Consider the following 26,728-nt stretch of genomic DNA (forward strand, 5'->3'; position numbering starts at 1 on the left):
GGGGACAAAAAGGAGACTGAGGGTATAAATTGCTGGAATGGGTGGCGGAATTAATCAGTTGGCCTCGTTCCCCAAATCCAATTTTTGTTTCAAGAAAAGAAAAGAAAATGAAACTTATCCCCTAAAACACTTTTAATGAAATATTCCACACAACATGACTAAACAATGATTACTTTAACAGTCCTTACTGACGTGAGAATACATTCACGTATGAATAAAACATCCATATTGAATACATGTTGATGATCCATCCATCCATCCATCCATCCATCCATCCATCCATCCATCCATCCATCCATCCATCCATCCATCCATCCATCCATCCATCCATCCATCCATCCATCCATCCATCCAACCTTGTGACATCAACAGCAATAAACCATGTTTGAAAATATTCAAGTGAAACGACGCAAAAAGGAAGAAAATGAACCCTAAGAACCTAATGAACCTAATGAAACGATGGTTATGGGTGGGTACCCTTACTTTAACAGATGCCATTGGAATGCGTCAGCTGTTAGTTATTTCATGGTAAAGCAAGAGAATGTCAAATGTACCCTTACTTGAACCGATGTCATTGTAAAACACAACTTCATCGAACACTCACTAACTTAACACATAATCAATTGTAGCTAACCTATGCTTATGGGCACTCCTTGTGTTAATAGATGGGAGGCATTTTATGACAGCAAAGCAAAACATCCTAAAATGATCCAAAAGTGAGTGTGTGTGTGCGTGTAATTCAAAACAATCAATCAGTCAATAACTTCGACTAATCTAACGACGGATTTACCATGTAACGTCAGTCTAAATTCGGCACCGTCTGCTGGTGAAATTTGGAACTGCAACAGCGCCAAACGGCCCTTTAATAAGTGTTGGTTTTGAGGAACTAACTTCCAACTACCGTTTTTTTCCATGTATAATGCGCCCCCATGTATAATACGCACCCTAAAAATGGCATGTTGATGCTGGAAAAAAGCCTGTACCCATGTATAATACGCACCCAAACTCTGACTCCTACTTAAGTCCGTAAACGTAAAATTATTTCAGAAAAAAGATCATCTTTGGGAACAACCGGATGTTATTCTGCCGGTCAGTATCACTGCGCATGCGCTAGCAAACTCGAACAGACTGAAACACAAAAAAAGATAAGAGCTCTCAAAGCCATGTAACGTCGCGAGCCCAGCGCTATTTCAGAAAAGAAGGACGCAGCTCCAAACGGCAGACTTTGTCGTCGAGTAAATTTGATTGATAAGGCGCCTTTCAAAGTACTCAAGGTCGCCGTACGGACATCCAATAGCATGCCCCCCCAAAAAAATAGGACTGAAGCAGAGTGATGGATAGGTAAGCTGACTCACGGCTCTGACGGGACGACGACCACAGACTCCAATGCTCCTTCGGACACGCCGACGTCAGTGGTCCCGGAACGGTCCTAGGGTCCATATGAGGGACGGACAAAGGTGTGAATTTAAATGGCGGAAGTTAGTCTATTTGCAGCCTTGTACTCTGTCTCTTCCAAAACAAGTGGTCATAGTAAAAGACGTCTGAAGACCTATTGACAGTATTGTCTACCTTGTTCCAAAAAGTCCTGAGAAAAGAGTCCTCAACAGGATGTTGACTTCTGCTATGGTGAATTGTGACCACTAGAGGTCCCCGGTTAACCAATGTTAACAACGCTACGTCGCATCTCTCAATGTTGCGCACGCGCACACTAACCGTTACACGTGAACGTTTCACGAACGTACAGACGTTGGTGACTAATATTGACATTTTCAAGATTGATACAATATTTTCTGCATGTTGTTTATACTATTATTGTATTATTTACATGTTTGAAACAATGACTTAATGTTCTAGTCATAAAATATGCACCAACTTGGGAGAAATGGAGTGCTTTGCTCATAACAAGTGACAGTTTTACAAAAATTGTTTGATTGCCATCATTTTTCTCCATTTGTTTGTTGATGCGCAACAAAAAAAGCTGTCTGATCTTCATTAGTTAATTTTCAGTCAAATCTGATCATTACTTATGTAATTTCAAAATTATTTCAGTGACTGCTTTACCCCCCCCCACCCCACCCCCACACCTTAGCTAGGCAACTATTCTCCTATTGCCTGTTTTCGAAGTTCTCCTATTACAACATACCTGATTCAAATGATCAGCTTATCAGAGAGCTGTGTAAAATTCCTGATAAGGAACCTGATCATTGTTGAAGAGTAATATTCCTAAAACAGGAAGGACAGTTAGATTCTGGGGGAATCCTTCATCCAATTCTTTTATCTTTGCTGCTCTCCATGCTGATGATATCTACCAGAAGACTGCATATTTTCAGCTGAACTATTTAATGGATGCCACAAAGATCAACACACAGCTGTGGAGCCTTTTCTGCGAAATTGCGGAAGGGGGGGCGACTCTCTCATGTGATTGCGTGTGGCTCTATGACCTTAACTGAACTCAACAAATCAGTGTGCCAAGGGTGTTATAGTAGATAAGAAGATGGCAAGACAGCAGGAAAGGTCTCAGCGACAGAACCGTCACCTATCTAATTATCAAGAGCCCCAATCTAACAACGTCTATATGTTTGCTTAGATGGTTGCAATTGTTCATCTGACATCTTTCAGCTTTAAGGAAATACAGCTCTTATACTGACCGCAAAGACACAAGATGGGTTGTTGGCTTTATTCTGTGGTATATTTTCTTTAAGGATCAGGTTTGTTCCAGCAACCTTCATGAGTGGCCGTCGAGCGTGCCTGTCTTCTTACAAGGAGTGGCATCAAGCTTATTAACTACACATTACACACAAAAACAAAAAAACTTGTCTTTTCTCTCTCTTGAATATGGATTTACAGTTTCAGGTGATTCCCATGCATGAAGCCCAATAGGTGACGAGCGGCTCTCCAATGAGTCGATGCCTGATTTGTCTACAAAGGTGCCTCGAAAGCATCATACTTGGTGGCTAACTGCATTAAATTGTTATTCAATATTGGTGACAAAACAAAAGAAATCAGTGGACTCGCATTTATTACCAAGTACCATTAACCCCTTCCCTCCACCCAACGCCCTTGTACGGACTTGTATAAGACTTGCACAACCTGGGATGTGGCAGAAAAAAAAAGGTTGGGGCCCACTGCTCTAGGGTCATTAACCCTTGTCTCCTATAGGCACAGATGGTCAAGTCATAATGTAGTTAACTTCCTCTCCTGCTCCTTTCCCGAGCTGATAACACCGTTTTAGAGTAGTCAGTGGAATGCAACCTTTCGTGCTTCTCCCCTTCACTATTTTCAGATTCTAACTTAAATCCGATGTTACGACAAAACTAGAGCAATGTCCACAGTTTTTAAATGATCGTATACCTCAATACCAAGAACAATTTTGTTAGGGATTATTTGTATTATGTAAAAGCTACAATGGATAGCATCCACAATGCACTTCTTTATTTTTATCAGTGTTGTAACAGTTGAAACATACAACATAATTAGTGGCACCCCACCCCCTAAGATTTTACTGTATGCAGTTTATTGGATCTTTGTTTCTGTCCTCGTGGATTAGTGCCAAAAATAATTCTTTCCTCATGCTCAAAGAATTCCTCTGCAAATAATCTCCCGTTGGACGCTTAAACACAGAGCTAATATTAGCCCCATCAATCAGCATCTTCATCTCAGTGACTGGAACGATGAGCGTTGGTACTAGCCTGATTCCGTGCCGCTCCTGTCCCGGCTGTCAGTTACATCAATCTTAAATGTCACTTATCAGCAACGAAGGAAGCGTTAACCGTCACAAAGATTGGAAATCTGTTAATTTTTTTGACATCTGGCTCTCTGCTATGTTTCTGACTGTGTGACTGTAAGTTTATAATTTATCATCAAGGCATTTTGCCTTGTACACTATAGTCTGTGTCAGGCATTATGAATGCGGCACAATAAATCTGCTACTGTTAAAATGAAAGTACCTTGTGCAATAGAGCTGCATTTAGGAGTTGACTCGCACTGACAAAACAAATACAATAATACACTGCGGACAAAACGAATGGGACAAGTAGGTAAACTGGACAGTGGTTTCGAATGACTAATGGACTTCCCTTGCCAAGCAAAATCGGAAGAAAAACTGTTTCTGCACCCAGCAGATAAAAATGCCCTGGTGACCCTGTTCCATCCATCCATCCATCCATCCATCCATCCATCCATCCATCCATCCATCCATCCATCCATCCATCCATCCATCCATCCATCCATCCATCCATCCATCCATCCATCCATCCATCCATCCATCCATCCATCCATCCATCCATCCATCCATCCATCCATCCATCCATTTTCTATACCGCTTGTCCCCACACTCATCTTTTGTCAAATCTTGAAGTCGCTAGGTTTCTTACTTTCACATAAGCAAAGTTTTATTATTCGGTAGCATGGTGGGTGGAGTGCTTACATAACAAAATAAATCATTTTTACAGGACTATTCCTGGTATTGTATTTAATCATTGGCTCATAGAGTAGTGTGTCGAAAAATGTTCTGAGTGTGTTTGCTATTTATAACCGAGGCTACAAACTGCCTTCTCTTGTGTTGTCAAGAAACTGACCCAAACACAGCTCATCACTTAACTGGATGCAGAGTTGGATCCTGAGTCACACAGTTGTTGTGCTTTTTCATTATTTCTACATGTGTGTATCACAAATGGATTAAATCCAGGGAACATGGAAATTGTGCAAGAAACAAACCCCATCGCCCATCTATGCTCTGGGAAACATTGTTGCTGCCACATATGCCATCAGTTAACATTTCAATAGCATCTTTACGGCTCTTCAGGGGAATTGAAGCTCCTAAAATCAGTTTGAGGTTAACCAGCGTAGTGACCCTTAGTCACTCTGTGCTTTCTCACATGTGAAAAATCAAGTACAAAAGATGTCAGATGAGACATCTTGCGATCTTATGTTCTCACCCTTTGGATAAACAAGCATCTGGAAAACCGAGCAGCCATCGGTTGACGAAATGCATCTTGTCTTTTTGGGAATGTAACAGTAGTTTTTCTTTCCCTTTTTAAAGACAATGTGATAACATTTTTCATTTACCTTAGTTTCACTTTGAGTTGTTGGCTTGAACTGAGGAGACGATTAGGAGACTGTTTTGTTTCTTTTTTTTTTAATCAAGTCTGGATGTTTATTCAATATGCGCCAACTACATCGATGGCCGCAGTCAAACCACATGCAACATATTCGTAGTTCAATACAAACCATTTATAGATATATCAAATCTTTGTCTTTTGCAGTATTGTAACATATCAATTCATACTCCTAGCTGATGTTGAGTGTGCGTTGTCGAGTTCACTTTGAAATTTAAAGCACACTATCCAATCGACATTACTTTGTTTTGTCTTGGATGATGATAGTAATGTTTTGAAAATGAAGGTCTAAATTATGCTGGACTGAGTTCACCATTACCGCGATTTACGGAGCCAAAAATTAAGCCTACAAAGAAAAATGTTGTATTCATGGTGAGGTAGTTCAGTTATGTTCTGGGACTGAGCATCTCAGGATAAAGACCTCGAACACACAGCTACAGACACCCAAGAATGGTTAAGAAAAAAACATTCCAGTATGCTGACTTGCCCTTCCATGAGCTCTGATCTAAATGTGGAATGTGATGGTTCCTTCAAACATGAACTGGCCATAGAAGTTCACTTATGAGGAGTGGGCCAAAAAGTCATATTAAGAGTTATCGATAGCACTCGCAGCGATATCTTTACCAGGTTGCGCAACAAAATATTAAGATAAGGATCCCATTGTTTGTGGTCATTCCATTTGCATTATTTAATTTTATAATTACATTAAAAATGTATATACAGATGGGGGTTAGTTGTTTGAAGGAAGTCGGCATGTTTACACTTTCACTGCTATTGATGCCTATAGATGTCCAACATCTATTGTAACTGGACTGGCACTGAATGAGTTAAGTGAAACCATCTCTCGCCTCTCTCTAGGGTCCCCTCTGCTTGTACACGCACCCCGCCATCCCCTCACCCCCTGCTTTCCTTCACCACACAAACAGGAGCTATAATAATATTCTGAGAACTTCATGTTCGACTGGACATTTTCATGTTGTCCGCTGTGCTCTTGGATTTGTCTTATGCTCAGAGGAAGTGGTTTTTACAATCCTGACCTCCCACCTCTCACCCCGAGAGCCACATTTTCCACAGGGAGATAGCCTGAAGGGTCCAGTTTGTGGTCACTGTCTTCTCAGGGTCTGACCAGAAAGGAAGGACCTCAAACATAAAGTAAACACGGAGTACACTTATCAGCAAAACATAGTGTAAACATACGAGTTTTAGCAAAATAAGGGTGTTTGGAAAAATAATGCACGTATATCTCTTTAGTCGTGCGCATGATTTCTTTGTTGATCCTTGATAGATTATATCAGACTCATACAAACAAACAAAAAGCAAATTAGTTTTGCAAATAACATTACAGTTGAATTGCAGCAACAGTCCTCAATAAATTTTAACGAGTGCAAAGAGTGGAAACAGAACTCTGATAAGCTGAAAAATGATAATAGTATGAGGGAAAAAATAATTGCCTGTTTGATCAATGTTCATTGAGGGTTTAAGTTTGAGTTCGGTGCTCTCTGCTCTGTTGCCCTCTTATCTGCAGCTCGTTACAGTGGCGGCATCTGCAACCGGAATGTCTGATCAGCAAACAGCAACAGAGTCACACCACACTGTTCATCACTGAGCCTCACCGTTGGAGCCCAAGCAAAACAAAGGCCCAATTACAATATGTGCTTGCTGGGGTAAACACATTCTTGGATGCTTTAAATTCCATAAAAGTTAAGCGTCTGCCAGTGCACTGATTTGCACAGATCGATTGTCTGCAGATAGGAGAAAGTCCGCAAATGTTGACAAAAGGTCAAAGTAGCACTTTAAGTGAAAAACAAGTGAAAGAGAAAAGAAGGAACGTGGACATGAGATGAAACACACTTTTAGTGTAAGAATTACCAACCAGCAGCATCATGATAACCATCCGCAAAAAACAATGATTGCCGATACGACACTGTTTCAAGTAACATGCCTTTATAAAGACAAAATTATTCACTTGTCAGCAAGGTCATTATTATGATGTCCAAATAGTCATAATTTTGGGGCTGGTTGGTGCACAATGATGTGCATAATAATGTGCATAAGTCAAAGGCCACCCCCAGCCTTTTTGTTTGATTGTTTAATGACATTTTTCCATATTTCTTATTTTGGCATTTTAAAGAAAAACATGAGAGATACAGCAAAATTTGACCAATACAAAAAAAATATACATCTAACTATGCTATAAATTAAAGTCGTCCAACCACTAAGAATGATAATTGCATATTTCACCATCTGTTGATCCTCTTTCCTGAACCAGGAAGTGCCCTGCCACCTTACAAATAGAAGGACAAATAAACACAAATTCTGTACAAAAGTCCAAAAAAGAGACTTGTTGGTGGTATTTGTGACTGGCATAAAAATGTTCCGTAAACATATAAAACTGTGGTGCTATAATAACACTGGTCAACAACAATTTTATTTTAACAGCGATGACTATGTGTTTCTGACACTGATTTAAAAAAAACTTTACTTTACATTTAACCCTTAATTCATAAATGTTATTACCGTTTTTTTCCGTGTATAATGCGCCCCCATGTATAATACGCACCCTAAAAATGGCATGTTGATGCTGGAAAAAAGCCTGTACCCATGTATAATACATATATACATACATATATATATATATATATATATATGTATATATATATATATATATATATATATATTTAGCACGTGTAAAGTTTTCATGACCATTCAGTATGCATGGAATCATGCAAATCTCGGTCAAGGATTATTAAGAAGAAATACTGCATAAAGGTATTTTATTTTTATTTTTAAAGTCTAATATGACAATATGACCATTTATGACCATATATAATTTCTGATCATTTGGAAAGGCAAATTTGTGCTCGATTCATCCATCCTCTCCAGTGTCAGCTTTCTCACAGCCATTAGGACACGTCACGTTCTGATAGATAGTCAATGGCGCAAAGCGCACACACATCTGAGCCGTCGCATAAACAGAGGCGTGAATAGCAGGGTTAGATTAAGTGTTTCAGCTTGACCAGGTACTGCATTGAAGCAGACACACACAGAAATGCTTACACCATTGATCATATAGGAGCTGTGATGTAATCGGTCATAGAGCTTTGCGTCATTAACTTGCACTCGAGGCTTTAATGAAAAAACATTGGAGAACATCTCGACAGTCACTGTTTTCGTCCCTCTTTTTTCTCCCTTTCTCCTGCCCGTCCTTACTTTCGCGCCACGCAGTATATGCTCGTCCTCCTCGTTTATCTAACGCCCACCCTCCCCCAAATGCCCCAGCGACTGGCTTGACTTCCGCTGAGACAAAGTACATATTTCCCATGGCTTATCTGACCGCTGGCAGAGTAAGACAGTGCGAGGATAATTCACAAGTAGCCTCTATATCAGGGGTGGGCAAACTTTTTGACTCGCGGGCCGAACTGGGTTCTAAATTTGGACCGGTGGGCCGAACCAGGAGCAGATGGACGTAGTGTTTGTGTGAAGTAATATAAGCGGCCTGTAAAGGTCATTGCATAAAAGGTTTTGGCCTTTAGTAGGTAGTAAAGCATGGATATTCCAAACTAGTTTTTTGAAAACAAATGCATTTATTAACAGCATTAAAAAAAAAAAAAAATTCACTAAAAAACTGCTGTCAGTGATTCTCATAAAATACGACACTGTTATTATGAATAAAAGTCTCCATCACTTCAGTGCCTGCAGGTCAGATTAATGAAAGATGTTTATTTGATGAGATCACATCAAACGGCAAACATTCTGACCAAATATATCATCTTGAAGAATCGGTAAAAGCATACATCCAAATAAAGTAATTAAAACGGCAACACGGTGAGGTGTATCTGAAAATCAGAGCAGAGTTTTAACTCACAAACACCTGGTAACAGAGGTGAGTAAACGGGAAACACTTCCTTAAAGTAAGCCACATCAACATCAACCCGTCACAGATCGAGGTAAACGGACCAACACCTCGGATCTCTCTTAAGAATTGCCACAACAAATTCTACTCCAGACTACTGTTCCCACTGAAAATGAAGGGGAGTCTCTCAAGTTTGTTGTAAAAAAATGCATTTTAAATATGATTTGTACCAGAGGCGTAGCCAAGCCGGGGCGAGCCGGGGCGGCGCCCCGGTTAGGACTCCCTGCGCCCCGGTTGAAAAAAATCGAGCTTTTTCGATTCTTCATTCTCATGCCGTCTTGCGCGAATGTGCTTGCGCTATTCTATGTGCGCGATGTTATCTATTCATTGTTTGCCTCCCGGACCTGGATGTTGTTTTAGCGATCAGCGAACGGCGTGGGTGATGTTCGATTTTTTTTCCTGTGGGCGCGCGCCCCTACTGGAAGAATTCCTGGCTACGCCTCTGATTTGTACACATAGGAGGGATTGAAACTAGCGACCATTCTCATTTTCAAACAATGCAGGATGCTGAAGGACACCTGTTTGCGACTAATCTTAAACACTCGGCGGCACTGTGTCCACCTTGCTTCTCCTTGGGTGACTCATTTTAAAAGAAGGATTCCAGGGGAAGGTTTGTGGGTGGCTTTAGCGTAAAACCGTATCGGAAAGCTCAGCGCGCGAATTACAAGAATGCTGTCGTCACAGCCCACGCTCTAAATTCGGGACTGATACAAATTGAGCGCGAGTGCGCCATGTCCGTACTACTGAGTACGTACACGCACTTGTGAGTGTGCACTGAGTTTTCTGACACGGCTTCCGGTAGTAAATGTTCAGGCGAGCGGTTCCCCATCTACTGGGGAAACGCAGTCATTGCCGGCAAAATGACCAAAAAAAAAGTTTAATAATACAATTTATTCAGGGTTGGCGGGCTGGATTAAACAGTCTCGTGGGTCAGATGTGGCCCGCGGGCCGTAGTTTGCCCACGCCTGCTCTATATCACAGGCCCTGGTTGGGGTTAAGGTCATTTGGTTACCTTAAAGTCCACCAGGGGTTCATCAGCTCAGGACCTCAAAAAATGTTTATTGTCTGAACAAAAGAATTTTCTTATATAATAGCTCAGGACTCAATTTAGAAATTCTGTTTCTTCTTGGGTCCTTCATGGCACCATGTTACATATGTATAACACCAAAAGGTTTCTCAACTCATGATGACTTATTTTGTGTTTTTTAATGTGTGATGATGATGAAATTATCCTATCTATCAGGCCTTTGACCAAGACTGGTGCAACATAATAATAAAATAATAATCATAATAATAGCAACATGAAAGCCAGCTATCTGTACCAATACAATTTGAAGTTTCATAACATTTTGCTGTCACTACAAATTACCACCGCAATAAGAAACACAGCATATAGGGATTAAATACAATATGCAAAAAATTGTGTCATTCTTTGAAGAGCAGTATATTAGCTCTAATAATAAGCAGCCCAATAAAAAGGCTATGCAACAGCATGCGTGCGAAACTCCCACCTTGACTTGATTATCTCGTTGTTGGACCTTTTCCTAGAAACCAAAAAGGAGGGGTAGAATGAAAATACCAACTACATTTGTGCAGATTGGCTTGAGTCCAGGTACAAGCCCGCCCCTCTGATGTTGAGAACGTGATGCGTGTGTACCTTCCCCTGTTGCGCAATCATCATGGGGGCTATAAGACCCCCCCGCAGCCTCATCTGGTTTCTCAGAGGTTCCAGACACCATGTTCACTGCTACATGGTTCAGGATTATTCATAGAGAGGGAGCTAACGCAGAAAGATGGACTTTAGACAAATGAGGCATTAAAACAACTCAACTCATCAGACTGGACAAACCACTTGAGGTAAAATATATTCTAGTTTAAAATAATGAAATTGTTGTTTGTTTTATAAGTCACAATATCTTTATTAATGAAGTTGAAAAGGTTTGGTGATGTTTTTCCTCGTGTTTATATCCTTGACAGCCTTCTTTGAATTGGACATTTTTTTCTATTATTAATGGGTTCTTCCAATGCAACCAAACCAGCTGCTTTCACTGACTAGATTCTCCATTCCATGACAAATTAAACTTGAGACATTTCCCATATATGGTATGAATATTTCAAAACCTGCTTTTAGGTATTAAAGTAAAAACCATGTTTCTGTGAAATCCTGTAGTCGGCCAACAGGCCTTTTGTTTTGGTTTTATTAGAAGCTGACCGCAAGAGTTGTTTCCACTCGTATTGCAGATCCAGTAAGATATTTGGGCCAAATGCTAAGTTAATCACTTAGAAAAACAAATTGTGATCCATAAAAGGCATCTGAATTTCCTTTTCGCTTCTTTCCAGTGGACCTTGGAGCACGAAAAGAAGGAAAGTGGAATTGTTCCATTATGGCAGTCCCAAATGACAGCTTGAGTTTTAACTCCACCATCTCTCCTTGTACGAGCAAAAACAGTGAGAATGCGTCTGTTTGCACCGACTGGCCACCGGTACCCATGACCACCATCATCCCCTCCATCTACAGCATTATCTGCGTACTGGGCATCGTTGCCAACACACTGGCCGTGTCCGTGTTGGCCCACACAAGCGCCTCGAGGAGAACTGTGGCCAACACCTTCATGCTGAACCTTTGCGTGTCGGACCTTTTGTTCCTGCTGTCCCTCCCACTCTGGGCTGTTTACTACTCGCAAGGGTACAGCTGGCTCTTCGGAAAAGTAGCCTGCAAGATCTCCGGAGGTCTTCATAATCTCAACCTGTATGCCTCCATATTCTTCATCACCTGCATGAGCGTGGACAGGTACCTTGCTCTGGTGCACCCACTGCGCTCTCAGAGTGTTCGAGACCTGAAACGTGCTAAGCTCATGTGCATCCTGGTGTGGGTTCTGGCACTGGCTTGCACAGCGCCAACCATAGCTTTGAGGGACACGCACTACATCGAGGAGTACGACGTGGAAGCTTGTGTGATTATCTATCCGGATCTCACCTGGTATCGCGGCCTAGCCTGGATGAAAATACTTCTGGGCTTTTTGCTGCCAATGATCATCATCTCTTGTTGCTACTGCGCCATTGGCAGACACTTCTTGGCTAGCCCTGGACTCATAAGCCTGCGGAGACCACCACACTCTGGCAGCGCATTTAAATCCTCAAGATCACAGGACAGCTGCGGTAAACCAGAGCGACCCTCGACCACATGTGTGAACCCCAGCTCCAGTGGAAGCAAACCCATGGAGGGAAGGGGGCTGGAAAGGGTCTTATGGACTGTGGCTGCTGTTGTCTTGGCCTTCTTCCTCTGCTGGTTCCCCTTCCATTGTGTGACCTTTATTGACATACTGAAGAGTTACAACTGGTTGGACAGTTGCTGGGCACAATGGGCTGTCCAGAATCTCACACCGCTCAGCCTCTGCTTGGGCTTCTCCAACTCTGCCATCAACCCTGTGCTGTACTGCTTCATCGGGAACCATTTCCGGGGCCGACTGGGCGCCCTCAGTAAGGGTCTGTGCGTACGTTTGAAGGCACGTGAGGAGGATCACAGTCAAAAGAGGGGCTCTTTCAGCACTAGGCTCAGTTCTTTCTCCCGAAAACTCAGTGACTTGAAAGATCTGGCAATTGTTGAAGCCTCTGCACATGCTTAGGTGACTGACGAACTAACCACACGGGGTTGATGCAGGAATAGTAAGGGGGGGAAAATACTGTCACCTGAAGATTGAGACTGGTTTTGCAATTGCCAACTGATTTTTCAAAGCAATGGAGATCGTATCTTTTGCTGTTTTTGAAATACAATTGCAAAGTTGTTACTGAACACAAACTTAGTCTACATTTTTCTCCATCCTTCATGCAGTGTGTGAATAGAAGGTCACCAGACTTCCGTAGAGTCCATTGTAGAACATGATAAGTTGATGCAGCATGTTTTTTCCCCAATATGACTTCTCTGCACATCCTTAATAATAAGAAGAACCGATCTATGTTCGGTTGTTGTTCCTTTAGGTATCCTCCATGAATGCACTGAAAGGATTCAGATGGTAAAGTAAAGCACCACCTTTGGAATGTCATATTAACCTGTGTTAGCTTGTTTTTTCGGGGTCAAGTTTGTATCAGCTATGCATGCTGTTCAAACAAACATTGCAGTAGCCTACAGTAAAGACCAACGGCAATTTAATTGATTTTATTTACATCTTAATCCTGCGATTACGTGTGTTTTCCTGGTTCTCTGATTTCCTTAGTCCATTATGACCACTCACACAAATGAACGGGATTTAGCATGAGTAACACACATACAGTGAATAAAAAAGTAAAAGGATAAACAGGGATTATGTTTTAATGTAAAGTACATTGTGATACACTATGGCCACATGCACAGCCCGAGTGCCAAGACAACTGCATATTCTGCTTCAGCAAAGATATAACAGCTCAGTTTTTATTGACACTGTCAGAGGTATTAATTTAACGACATGTTTATTAGGTTGTAAACCTGCACTTCACCACACTGAAGGCTGTCTAATATTATGACTATATACGATCTTTCCTTTCCTTTCAACTAATGCCATCTCACAAGATAACAAAAGGTGAGGTTTAAAATGTTTTGATTTGGTTTGCTCAACTTTAGGTTGTACAGTGTACAGTCGAATGGGAACTTCTAGGTCATGTTTGAAGTTACCACAATTTGTATACCCTCCAAATTATACATCGGTAATAATATCACTGATATGAATTTAAGGGATGGGGGGGGGTTGTAATATAAAGCGGCAAATACATTTGAAAATAGATACTTATGTATGTTCCAGTCAGGATATATCCAGCCAACAAATACCCACTTGATGTCAAAATCTGACTCGGGTATAATTTTCTTTGGAGTAAGTTCACTAAGTGTGATTAAAATGTATTGTTTCACTTTTTAGAACGTAAGGCACTTAAAACATTTATTAGACCGGGAGCCAGAGAAAGGTTTATGCCTCAGTTGTCGTAAATTATCAGTGTTGGTATTTACCACAATCATGGTTTATGGTTGTATAATGGCTATTACGCTTGTTTGTAGATCCTAATCATAATTAAAATGCTACAACATAACTGTTAATAAATGTATGATACACTAACACTTTTTAAGATGTTGATTTCCTACAGAAGAGCATAGTAGTAAGTTCAAATTTCGTTATTAAAATGGTGAATTCAGTTCCTCTTCAAAATAATGAAATGTTGAGCACTCACTGAACTCAACTGAAGTCAATTTAAAGCACTTTATGTGGCCATATATTCTCTTCATGACTGGTGGTCAAATACATTTGTCAAGAGTTGCATTCTGTATCGAAATAAATACAGATATTACATTATTTCCTAGCCCTACCGTCAAACAGTTAATCCAATCTCACTATTGTACAGTATTATTTAAAATATGTTGAGTAAAGCAATTCCTTTGCCTGAATTTCAAAAGAAAAACCGGACAGCAATATGTTTAGTCCCTCGTCCTCCTCGAATGACCTCGCAATGCATTGCACATATCAAGGCTGTCTAACATAGTCTCATACAGATGCTCTGATAATGCATTCCAGTCCAAACACTTGTGTTGTACTAATCAATGGACTATCTTTGTCTGCTACTTGTGTCTGCTATAGATCATCCACAAATCTGACTGACCCTGGCCTGCCTCTATGTGAGCTGGGAATTCATAGAGGGGATTTGTTTTCCCTGCTGAAAGCCACCCAACACCCCGAAATCTGACGAAATCTATTATATGATTGATCAAGTGTTAGACCTTGGTGTGTATTAAAGAAGTTCACATTTTTCATCACTGTCTGTTCTTTACTTGAGGATTCATCATCTTTAATCCCTAAATTCAAAAACAAATAAATTGTACTTTCTTTTCCTTCCTTTGTCAAAATAATGCTTTTTTTCACCAATATTCACAGATGATGACACAAAATTAATAGAAAGTAATAAAGTCAATCATATCTAAGATTTGAAGGAGCTCTTGGGAACAATGACAATGATGCAACAAAATAGGAAGAGCTAGATTGTGCTATTGGACAGTATAGTCCTTTTCCTTGGTATCTTTGTAACAATTAAGTTGATAACTTATTTTCATCAAATCCAACAATGCATTACATCAAGTCATCATTTACCAGAATGCATTACATTAAGTCAACACTCACAGTATGTTCCACTTTGTAGTAAGTGCATAATTTTTTATTCTATGCTTAAATTATTCCCTTGTTATTGCTAATAATCATCATCACAAACCATAAAGCAACATAATAATAATAATAATAATAATAATAATAATAATAATAATAATAGTAGTAATAGTAGTATTAGTAGTAATAGTAATAATAATAATAATAATAAATAATAATAATAATAGTAGAAGTAATAATAATAATAATAACAACAAACAGTAATAATTATAGTAATATCAATAATAACAGATTTCATCATTAGCCAGCTCAATCAAAAGTATATAACACCCGTTAAGAGTCAAGTACCCATTTCAACCTCTGATATTTGAGACTAATACGTAAGTCTGTTGTCCTTTTCCTGCAGTAATAATAATCACTACTACCCCAATAAGAGTGACTGTGATTAATGCTTCTCAATGTAGTAATTTACAGATTGACCATTGAGTGGCGCTAACATGCTGCAGATGTGTTAGGCAGCCAGACAGGACCCGTGCTCGCTGCTTACCCACACAGTCAGCCCAGAAGCCCCATGCTCATGATCTTTACAAGCTGAGGCAAAGAGACCCATGATACAGACCGATGACTCGGAGGCTACAGTTGTGACTGTAGGAACCTTCAAAGTCATTCAGACTGAAAGATTCTCAAAGTCAGAAATGTATTTTCTGTAGGAGTGTGTGGTCTCGTGAAGGACCCTTCACTGTCTCGGCATATGCGGCCTCCTAGCCTCTAATGATAATGTACATCTCAGAATGACACACCAGATGCTATGGCACGCGCTTAACAAAATGTGCTTACGACATTCAATATTTTAATCACCAGCTCCTGTTTACAGCTACACTGGGCACAACAGCAATTCTGCAAGTGACAGGACAGATTGCAAGCGGAGTTTGGAGTAGCACTGCAGAATGTTGAGACACACGCGGCTTCATTAGCCGCTTCCTCGCTGTTCGGTGGATGAAGTGTATGCGTCCTTGACACTCGATCAATAGAAGGCACTGGTGAACGAGAACTGAGAAAATGAAGTGTAGGCGACTCTTGGATGGGACATTTCTTGTTACCTAACCCTACAAATTTGTGAAAACAACAAAGTCTTATCACTCAAACATGTCCAAACTGTACAATGTCTTCATGTCTTGATGCTAATTGCGCTGTGGATGTTGACAATCTACGACGATCTGTACTACTACGAACAAATCCAATGTTTAGAACTGTGAAGAAGGTGCCTTTGTGCTTTTTTTAATTTGATTTGAATGAATGAGCTATTGACTGTAGTATACAAAATGGTGTCGGCCGTTTGTGGCAATTGATTGGCTGTTAGTTAGTGAGTTAGTGATGGAGGATAAGCGATAATTCAGTAGACTAAAGGAAAGCCACTGCAAAGAAAATGGCACTATCGCATAAATTAAGGTCAGCAAAATGTTGCCTTTCCCTTCAACTTTTTCTTGCTTGATTATGAGTAGGATGGGCATTGTTCTGGGTGAGTTCATTTTATTTTAAAAATCCCTGACTGTGGATGGTGAGAGGAAGAATGACACACACATGCATGCGCAGCCACCTCTCGCTGAAATAACGTGCCGCTTAGGCCACCTAACTCAAGTACTTGTATCCGCCCCAAGACATACAGCTGCATGGAGGAAGATTGCTGCGCAACGAGCCACGTGACTCAATGGATTCTTCCTGCCGCCAATGTTGAGTTGGAGGAGGAGAAGCTCAGAAAGCTCCTCAAGTCAAAGCTCCAGCTTGCAAGATGTCGCCATAACTGCATTCCAGCGTAGGGCTTATACAGTCTTGTAGTTAAAAAGCTGAAGTGAGTGAGAAGGAGAAAAAGGGGAAGTGTATTTGAAATAAAAACAACGACAAAGCAGTTGTGGTATGTAAACTGGCCTTGAGATAGGTAAGATGGAAAATTTGTCTGTCTACCACGGACCCATTGGTATCATGGAAGGTGAGAGGCGACTGGCTCTGGATGGACGGGATGGCTGCTATTTGATCCGAAACAGTGACTCGATACCCGATGTCTACTGCCTCTGTGTGCTGTGAGTAGAAGAGCAACTTTTACATCTTTTCAGTGGGCATCCATTAATCATTTCCACATAATTGATCATAATGTAGTATATATACTGTACTACAGTATATACGTATGTGTGTGTGTGTGTCTGTGTGTAGATACAGAGGAATTGTCTTTACATACAGACTTCACAAGCATGATGGAGGCTCATGGGCTGCAGAGGTAAGACAACCAAATGTTTGACATCAGTTAGAGGTCGGAATGTCAAGTTTTTGTATCGTACGAATCTTAATTATCAAGTATAGCAAGACACTTTGGATGACTGTAGGCATCTGTTTTTGTGGAAACACTTGGGTAGAGACTTTCTATTTGTTCCAGGATGAAAGGTAGTAGTGCAATTCTTAAACCAAGGCCCATAAATACTGTGCATGGTTGTTTGTGGATGAATATGACCTCCATGATCTCAGCCCCATTAAACCACCTTGCAGATAAACTACAATAGCCATCGTAAACCACTACAGTGGAAGGTAAAATCTCAAAAGAGCCTGAAGTGTTAAATTCAGCTTCCGAACAAAATCTTTCTGAAAAACGTGCCCACTTTATACTTAAGTGTATAATCATTTTTATTCGATGAGATGAGACCCCACCACTTTACTCTGAGGTGCCATGCATTCAGAGAATGTCATAAAAGGGTAAACAGCGTACGAATTGTGTTTACATGTTGTTAGGAGCGGTGGTGTGGTAATCAGGTTTGGGAGTGTGCCAATATGACCCTGGGGCAAAAATAATTCATTTTCTATAACTTCCTATGGGAATACTTTCCCCGTTGCCAAAAGTATACTGTGGGCCATCCACGATACAGAAGGGGCATCCAGCCTAACAGATGGCGTCAAGGTATCGACATTAACTTTCACAATCTAGCCGCACGAGCAGCCTTCCAACATTTTTTTAGGGAGCGTCTCCATCATTTTCTCGCCCCCAGCATTCACAGTGTTTTGCACGACACTGATAGTAGCTCTTCGGATGAGGAATGTGGAAGGTGAGATGAGTTCTATGATTGAGGCTGCAAATACAGCAACATATGGTACCAGAGTCGTCATTCTGGGAACATATAGTGACAACTTATTCTGTCTTTGCTGCATGGTCAAATAAAAATCCCTTGCCATCACGTAGCACACTGACACTATCAATCATACATCATTGACGAGGACAAACATGGACTGCGCTACAGACTCAATAATCATTTACATTATTCATAACCAATATCACTTTATTGAAATATTTTTCATGGCAATACTTGCAGCCAGAGAGAGCAAAGAATTGCATGGAGATTAGAAGAAAGCAATCTGTGCTTGGTTGAATGAATGTAAAATGCATCAAGGTTATTTTTTTGTCACCATGACTGATAGTACTGAATTGAATGCAATAAGAGCTGAATAAAAGTCTCTTACTTGACAAAGCCAAATTATTTTCATATGTTGAATTTAGCTCTCGCAAGTGGGCTTCGGTTTTGCCAGGTGGAGGGAATGACTTCCAAATATTTTTGGTTATTTTGAAGCGGCATACTGTATGTTTGTGCTATTTCATTTTTAATTGGCCACAACGGAAGCTCCAGAGATGATGGCACAAGGTTCAAAAATGGATTTGTGATCAACATGAATAAATGTTTTTCTTTGTTGTTGTTGCTAAACAAAATGTGAAAAAAGCCTAAGGGGAGTGAAGATCTCTCAGTCTGCATCTTCCTAATTTAGCCTCCAATACCCCTGTGTTTTATTTTCCCATCTGCTATTCTCGATTCTATTATCTTTAATGATAGTTCTCCTAAATTGATTGTGACATACATTAAACACGTTTTTTCATTTTTACACACACACACGCACACGCACACACACACACACGCACACACACGCACGCACACGCACACACACTTTTATTGCAACAGTGCATTTTTACCTTGGTCAGTCTTTGATGTATTGTGTTAAGTGCACCTGGTTCATTTAATTTCTCATCTTAATTCTTCAGCATGGTCAAGAAAGATGAAGACTTCTCCCTTGCTCCCCGTTTTACTTTCTCCTTTATTATCATCCCCCAGACTGTTCCTGGTGTGCCGAAACGGCATTTCCGTGAAATCAAGAACTTGATAGCAGCTTTTCAGCAGCCCGGACAAGGAATTCCCGTCCCTCTGCTTTACCCTGTCACTGTCCAGAGACGGCTGAAAACAACCAGTGGTGCAGATGCCCAGTAATAGCCTGTCACGATCGCATGGCAACTCGAGTACGCTCCACCAATAGTCGTGTGCTGCTCAGGGACAGAAAAATGAGGGAAGAAATGTGACGGGAACTCTTGGTTAGGGACAAACTCGGAATGGAAAACACATTTTAAATATTCATCTCAGCCACAACTTCTTATTGTCTTTTGACACTTTCTCAGGTTTTGTCCAAACAGAAGATATCTATGCACTCCCCAAAAATCACATTAAATGACAATACAATAAATGAATGTTTTTTAAGGTCACATTGTTCCCATTTTAAAACTTTCAAAACTGTGTATGTATGTATGTAAACGTGATTAATTTAAATCTTTTTTGCAGTCACACACTGAGCGGAAGCCATTATCAAGCTACAAGATAGTGATTCAGCTAATAAAATTGGATGAATATCAGTGGGCCAACCTGCGTACTTGCTGTTTATTCTCTTCTTTTGTGCCTCACAAAATGTCTCCTGACTTAATGGGAAGTGAGATGAAAAATATTCATCTCCTCAAACAGTACTGAAAACAAAAATAACTGTTTTATCTGAAAGACATGAAAAATAAAGCATTTAGGTGAAATATACTGCATAAATGAGTTCTCATTTACGACACCCACACATGTGCGCTCACATAGACATCCACATGACACATAATATGGAACAAAATTTAATTTGACATATTGAAGAGCTGATCTTCGCGAAGGGAGTACGATGGGGAGGGTGTGTGCTTCTGTCATTTTTGCGATTGACAATGCTGTCTATGCTAGATGGAAAAAAAAGTGTGAGCGTGAGACAGAGGAAGAGAGGAGTGAGCATCCATTCAGCCGGGACAGTGGTCTCCTAGCAACCGGACTTTCCCTGTTTTTAGCAGCGAGACGAGCTGGACAGTATCTAACGAAGCATAATTATGGTTTAAGAACAGAACGGAAGGCTCATCTCGATGAGCTTGTCGGGAATGTGTATCACCTGCTTGCAGTCACAACATATGCAGTGTGAGGCTCTGTCATCCTCAGCCCACCAGAGAAACACAAACAATTAATGGTGGGCAGATGGTGGAATGACGCAGGGAGGGGAGGCATGTGGCTGGGGGGAGGCAGATGGAAGAGGAGGTGGATTAGTGAAGGCGAGCTTAAAAGAAAAAAAATCTTGCATAAACTTTTTTTTTTTTTTTGGAAGTGGTTCAAATGTACTCTGATTGGCATTTCCTAATGAGACGAGACAAGCTGTAGAGTACGCTGTAGCCAACTCCAAGGCCCTGCCCCTTCTGCACTCGCCACCCACTCATTGAGCCTCAGCTGTCACATTTCTTCCTCCCGGTCACAGTGGCTTTCTCTTTCCTCCTCTTGGTTCTTCTTCGTTGCCCGTGACAGATGCAGGTTTCTCGTGCAAGGCTCAGTTTGAGCCATAAGGATGGGCGATAATGACAGCACAGATTTGAGAGCAACAATGTCCCCGTGATGAGAACAAAGAGGGCACGACAAATGTTGTGCGAGGGAGGCAAGTCGGGATACACATAAAAGCTCCAGAGACAAATGATGAGCCAGAACACCATCCCATGGCGTACTGGGATTACTCACATATAATAACTTTAATCAGCATTGGAACTCCATAAAATCAGATTTTTTTTCTTCAGCGAGAATATTTACTATAGCCATGTATAATTCTTTGCAAAAATGTAACTGCTCTTTCTATTGATTAACAATACTGACACTTATGAACAACAGAACTTCCAGTTGAGCACTTTTTTTTCCCTCAGTGTGAAAGCACTGGCTATTTACATTCTTGATTGAAGTATACACACTCATATAAACTACTGTTGGAGCACAGCAGAGGCAGCAAGCCACCATCGATTTGCTCCTCTCTTAGGGAAGTATCAGAGTCGACAAGGCCTCTCTTACACGTTATGTAAACGGGAGTATATCTGGAGTAATTGGCAACTAGAGAGCTCTTGATTTGAGTCATGAAGGAGATAATTCACTGGCAACCATAGAAGTCTTCATCTTGGGTGAATTAGAACAAAGTGAAGAAGAGCGTTCAGAACAGCAGAAGAGTCAGTTAACTCGCAGGCTAGCAGGGATACAAAAAGCAAAGCCACAACCAAACCACACTTGCTTGTGCCACTGTTAGAAACCAGACAATAATAATAAAATACCATCATTCTGTCACAGTTAAAGGCATTTTGGAAATACTTTCCCCTAATCTCTCTTCTTGTTCTTTTTTGATGACGTCATCTTTTTTTGGGATACAGTGTAGAAAGGGTAGAACAAATCAGAGTTGAGTAGAAACAGGCAGTCTTTGGTGGGCTGGGGTGGGAGAACCGCTTGAGTGTTACCTGCCTCCCACCTCGCTGAGAGTCATGAAGTGGATGTTGTAGGGGCAATCGGACAGCTCTGGCTGCTGCTCTATAGGCAGGGAGTAGTAGCCGTCGTAACCCTGCACGCGTCCTGCAGATAGCAGCTGCTGCTTCTCCACGTCGCTCCACGTTCGTCCGCCTGCATCACCTAACTCCACCCGTTTCCTCTCATGGTACCACGCCCCCTCCACCGCTCTCCGCCTAGCCTCTTCCCTCACCCTCGCTCTCTCCTCATCTTCATTGCCACCATAACGGATGCACAAGCACAGCGCCCCCTGCTGGAGAGTGATGTCGGCAAACCGACGAGTCCTGCCGTTGACAGAGGCACTCATTTGCGAAACGCTCACGTTGACTCCGCTCTCTAGGACGCGCCCACCGACCCCTAAGCCCAAAGCTAGGTCTTCCTCGATAGGCCGGGACTGGAGGAAGTGGTGGGTGTCACAGCCGTGCACTGTGAAGCTCAGCCCGTCCAGATGGACGGCACCGTTCAAAATGGCAGCCACTCGCCGACTGTCCTCACTGGCCACGCCGATGACTTCAGCGCTCACGCGACCACGGGAGACGGCAAAGCGGATGCTGGGCCCGAGAAGAAAGGGCCGAGAGCCGAAGGGAGGAGGTCGTGTTGGTCGGTGGCAGGTTGAGCCAACTGGTGCTGAGACGAGAGGTAAACGCTCCAAAGAGATGAAACGTCTCAGCTGCCTGCGGAGCTCACACTGGATTCCCAAAACCACCTGAACAGAAGAAGCACAATTATTATTACAGTCGACCCCCGTATACTCACGGTTCGGCATCTACAGATTTGCATATTTCTGGACTTTTACTGTTTTTACTGTTTGTTGTATTCAAATATTAAACTTAAATCCCACATGCATAACAATTTGGAAGCCAATGCAGTTTTCCATGGACTGGAGTGGGTACGGGTCAATTTAGGACCATTTGTCATTAAAAGTACTGAACAGTTTTCCAGGTAAAGACAAAACAATTTGGATTTTTGATCAAACAATGCCAATTTAAATATGTCTGCTTGGATTCAACAAATAGTACAGAAGTGGGGTATTGACCTTGCTCGAGTCCCAGTCTTGTGTCTTGGTTTGAGTCTTCATCAGTTCATATGTTTGTTCCATGGGGCTGATCTCGGGCTTTGGGAAACCTGGAACAACGTTATGAAGCTGGAAGCCAAATAGCTGCAACCAGCTGCCAATGTCTGCACAGAAATACAGAAATCAAACAAACAGGATTAAAATACAGGCGGATGTGTGTATGAAAACATATACACCAATGACACTTTACCCTACCGGATCCCTTGCCGTACACTGGACAACGGCAGAACCCAGGGTTTTCTTTAGACCGATTTGAGATCCAATCCACTTGCATTGTACTAACTAGCTAGCAATTTGTCTCCCTTTTTAATAAGAAAGCGTGAAAGGCCAAGCGCGAGTAAACAAAGGCGTCGCGGCTCCGCCTAGCTCTGACTGCTCAACAGTTGAATTGAATGCTCATTTGCGTCACTTTCACTCACAAAATTCACATGCACGCTTCACATATACGGTGGACATAGGAGAGGAAATACAATGGCAGCAATTTGTCTGCTGATTATACTAATAATGAATACGTTTTCAATATACTAATATGTTTTCATATAATTGAATGTCTGGCTTTTTTTTAATCGTTTGGGGCACTATACAAGTCTTCTGTAATTGCTATTTAAGATTTTTTTTTGGGGGGGGGGATGAGTAACCTACGTACATAGCCACGACTGCGCATAACATGCAGAAGAGACTCGGTTAACTCTTTATGACAAACACATTCTCTCTTTTTAATAAACAATAGAATTGCAGAAGATCATGATGGTTTAACTTCATGTTTCATTGTCGTGAAAGACAGACGACCTGACCAACAGCCTACATTCGGTCTGACACGCTGTAATTCTATTTCCTTGTCTTTTGTTTCACCCCTCTGGGAAACAGTGTGCTCTTGACAGACAAAAGACACAAAGCATTAAAGCTTGTGTTAAAAAAAAAAAGAGAAAATACAAAACAAAACAGAAAAACAGGATGATCAGAGGCTGTCTTGTTTCTTGCCGTCGTGTTCTTCAGTCTATTCCATCTTCTCTGTCTGACACATTGCCTCACCTGTGTCATCTCATTCTCAATGGCAGATGCTTTCTATGTGCATTTGCGTATGAGCTCGTGTGTGTGTCTGTGTATATGTGAGAGACGGAGAGTGGGCGAGTGAGCGCAACATCTCTACCTATTGTGTTATAGTTGTCATATGGCACTTCTTACATGTCTCTCCAAGCAGTACAGTGCTTTGCAGCACGGGTTGGATGAATATATTCTGAATTGTAGGCGGGACGGATATGTAAAAGCATATGTTTAAAAACCTGCTAACATAAGAGTGCAGTACGCTTATCTGTAAGCCATCAAACAACTCTTGCACGCCATGCGATTTTTTGATTAACTGTTTTTCCCATTGGACTTTCAAATAGTAAATGTACCTCCACTTCTATAGCATGTACTGTACTGTCCTCATTCACTACTGTTGGTGCAGCATCAGGAGCAACGGAGCTTTCAGCACTAGTGTATATCTTGCTCAAGGACATTTTAACACAGTCACAAAGGCTGAGGATAAAACCCACAACCTTCAGGTTGGGAAATCAACTGAGACATTCTGCCTTTGGTTTGGGGCAGTTTTCCACGAATATAAATACCGTTTTTTTCCGTGTATAGTGCGCCCCCATGTATAGTACGCACCCCTAAAAATGGCATGCTGATGCTGGAAAAAAGCTTGTACCCATGTATAATACGCACCCAATTTTTATGAATTTTTTTTTAAAAAAAATTTAATTTTTTTTTTTTTTTTTTTTTTTTTTAAGTCCCAATGATCGTCACACACGCAGGGAGGCAATGGGTCCCATTTTTATAGTCTTTGGTATGGTCTTAACTAGGCTGGATGTAATTTTTTTTGTTGGCGTTGATTTCTCCGACTGCCCGTAAACGCACCACCGCGCTCCGTGCGCATGGAGCGTGTTTGAAGTGAACAGCAGAGAAGAAAGGAACAAGTCAAAGTGTTGTGAAATAAAATATTACCTGTAATACGGATTTAGGTAGAGAACTGAACTCTCGCTCTTTATATAGCTGACGTGTCTTGCTCATCCGTTCTGCGCATCTGTAATGGCGGCCTCCGTATGATATCCGGTTTGCGTGTGTGCGAGAGCGAGAGAGAGAGCGTGCGAGAGAACGCTCAATCGTAGCGCGCCGCCGACCGCCCAACTGCTGGTCGATTATTGTGACAGAGCCGTCGCTGAAATTTAGAAGATATTTTTAAAGTCCTGATGTACTTTCTAAAATTTAAGTGGACCTCAGTGCGCACTGCGCAGGGAGCTTAATTTGGTGCAGCGCGCCGGGCGCTCACTGTCGCATTGCTTAAAGAGCGCCTTTGTGTTTTAGGATGAACAGCAGAGACCAAAGGAACAAGGCAAAGTGTTGTGAAATAAAATATTACCTGTAATACGCATTTTGTTATTTGCTGATTGAAACTGCTAATTAAACTGTGAATTGAAACTAATAGGAAGAAAACAACTCTCGCTCTTTATATAGCTGACGTGTCTTGCGCATCCGTTCTGTGCATTTTATTTCACAACACTTTGCCTTTCTTCTCTGCTGTTCACTTCAAACACGCTCCATGCGACCGCAATGCTCTCGTATCAGACGCTTGCTCGACCACCTGCTCGTTTGCTGTCCCGTGCGCGCACGAAGCGCGGTGGTGCGTTTATGGGCAGTCGGAGAAATCAACGCCAACAAAAAAAATTACATCCAGCCTAGTTAAGACCATACCAAAGACTATAAAAATGGGACCCATTGCCTCCCTGCGTGTGTGACGATCATTGGGACTTAAAAAAAAAAAAAAAAAATTTAAAAAAAATTTTTTTTTTTTTTTTTTTTTTTTTTGTACCCATGTATAATGCGCACCCCGGATTTTAGGACAATAAATTAGTAAAATTTTGCGCACTATACACGGAAAAAAACGGTACTATGCATTAGTGGGAACGAGTAAAATTGGTTTTCTTTATTTATCGTAATTTTCGGACTATAAGTCGCGTTTTTTTTTTCATAGTTTGGGTGGGGGGGGGGGCGACTTATACTCAGGAACAACTTATATATGTTTTTTTTTTCTTCACAAATTCTTACTTGATCATTAACACATGACTTACTTACAAGTATAGTTGACCACTTCACATGTTATTTTTAGTATAGTTGATGACTTTACATGCTTTGATATCTTTATCTTGAACATATTCAAAACATGGAAAATAGAGAGAAAAAAATCAAATAAAGTAATTAACACTTTAAAGCTCCATATCCTCTGGACATGTCCTCTGTCACCAGGATGACATAAAGGACGAGAAATTTGATCGATGGACTTAATGATTTGGAGTGACACAAATGGTTTGATAATATTGTTGTTTATGGGATAGTTATTTAAAATATAGTTTATATATCGTTGTATGGGCCTGTGGAATAATTTGAACTGCGGCGCGGCACACGGCATTGTTGACAAAGGACGATCGATGGATTTAATGAATTGGAGTGCCACAGATGGTTTTATAAACGTGTTATTTATGTAATAGTTTTTTAAATAACTGAATGTTACGTCAGGCCCGTTCTCAGCTCCTCGTTTGTGTTTGTCACGTTAGCATACCGTATCGTTTAGCCTCTTGTTGCTCGTTCATGTCTGTTCTTGGTGTTGGATTTTGTCGAATAAATTGCCCCCCAAAATGCGACTTATACTCCGGAGCGACTTATATATGTTTTTTGGGGCATTTTATGGCTGGTGCGACTTATATACTCCGGAGCGATTTATAGTCCGAAAATTACGGTACTATAAGGAGACATATTAGAGAGGAGATTGAGGGCAGCCCAGGAGA

General features: G+C 41.2%; 3 protein-coding genes across 5 annotated transcripts in view; 2 read left to right on the top strand and 1 right to left on the bottom strand.

The window, feature by feature from the left end:
- Positions 1-10,731: 10,731 nt before the first annotated feature.
- On the top strand, positions 10,732-14,801 carry agtr2 (angiotensin II receptor, type 2). Of its 2 annotated transcripts, XM_061286370.1 has the most exons (3): positions 10,732-10,887; positions 11,371-12,536; positions 14,631-14,801. In XM_061286370.1, exons 2-3 carry the CDS (start codon positions 11,415-11,417, stop codon positions 14,649-14,651), a joined length of 1,143 nt encoding a protein of 380 aa, XP_061142354.1. In that variant the 5' UTR covers positions 10,732-10,887; positions 11,371-11,414; the 3' UTR covers positions 14,652-14,801. The 2 variants fall into 2 exon arrangements, with proteins under 2 accessions (XP_061142354.1, XP_061142346.1); XM_061286362.1 differs by lacking the exon at positions 14,631-14,801 and having other exon boundaries at positions 11,371-14,088.
- A 1,906-nt stretch (positions 14,802-16,707) lies between these two features.
- On the top strand, positions 16,708-20,032 carry LOC133161231 (SH2 domain-containing protein 1A-like). 2 transcript variants are annotated; one of them, XM_061289586.1, is made up of 3 exons: positions 16,708-17,227; positions 17,358-17,421; positions 19,222-20,032. In XM_061289586.1, the coding sequence occupies exons 1-3, from the start codon at positions 17,206-17,208 to the stop codon at positions 19,442-19,444; spliced, it is 309 nt and encodes a 102-aa protein (XP_061145570.1). In that variant the 5' UTR covers positions 16,708-17,205; the 3' UTR covers positions 19,445-20,032. The 2 variants fall into 2 exon arrangements, with proteins under 2 accessions (XP_061145570.1, XP_061145564.1); XM_061289580.1 differs by having other exon boundaries at positions 16,731-17,227; positions 19,292-20,032.
- A 972-nt stretch (positions 20,033-21,004) lies between these two features.
- tenm1 (teneurin transmembrane protein 1) overlaps positions 21,005-26,728 on the bottom strand; it is a 166,236-nt gene continuing 160,512 nt past the window's right edge. The window contains exons 36-37 of the mRNA XM_061286297.1: positions 22,863-23,005; positions 21,005-22,532 (exon numbers count right to left, since the gene is read on the bottom strand). Of these exons, the coding sequence (XP_061142281.1) occupies positions 21,777-22,532; positions 22,863-23,005 (899 nt within the window). The 3' untranslated portion in view covers positions 21,005-21,776. The remainder of the gene's footprint in view (positions 22,533-22,862; positions 23,006-26,728) is intronic.

Source organism: Syngnathus typhle, linkage group LG1 (assembly GCF_033458585.1).
Source record: "Syngnathus typhle isolate RoL2023-S1 ecotype Sweden linkage group LG1, RoL_Styp_1.0, whole genome shotgun sequence".
Lineage (NCBI taxonomy): Eukaryota > Metazoa > Chordata > Actinopteri > Syngnathiformes > Syngnathidae > Syngnathus > Syngnathus typhle.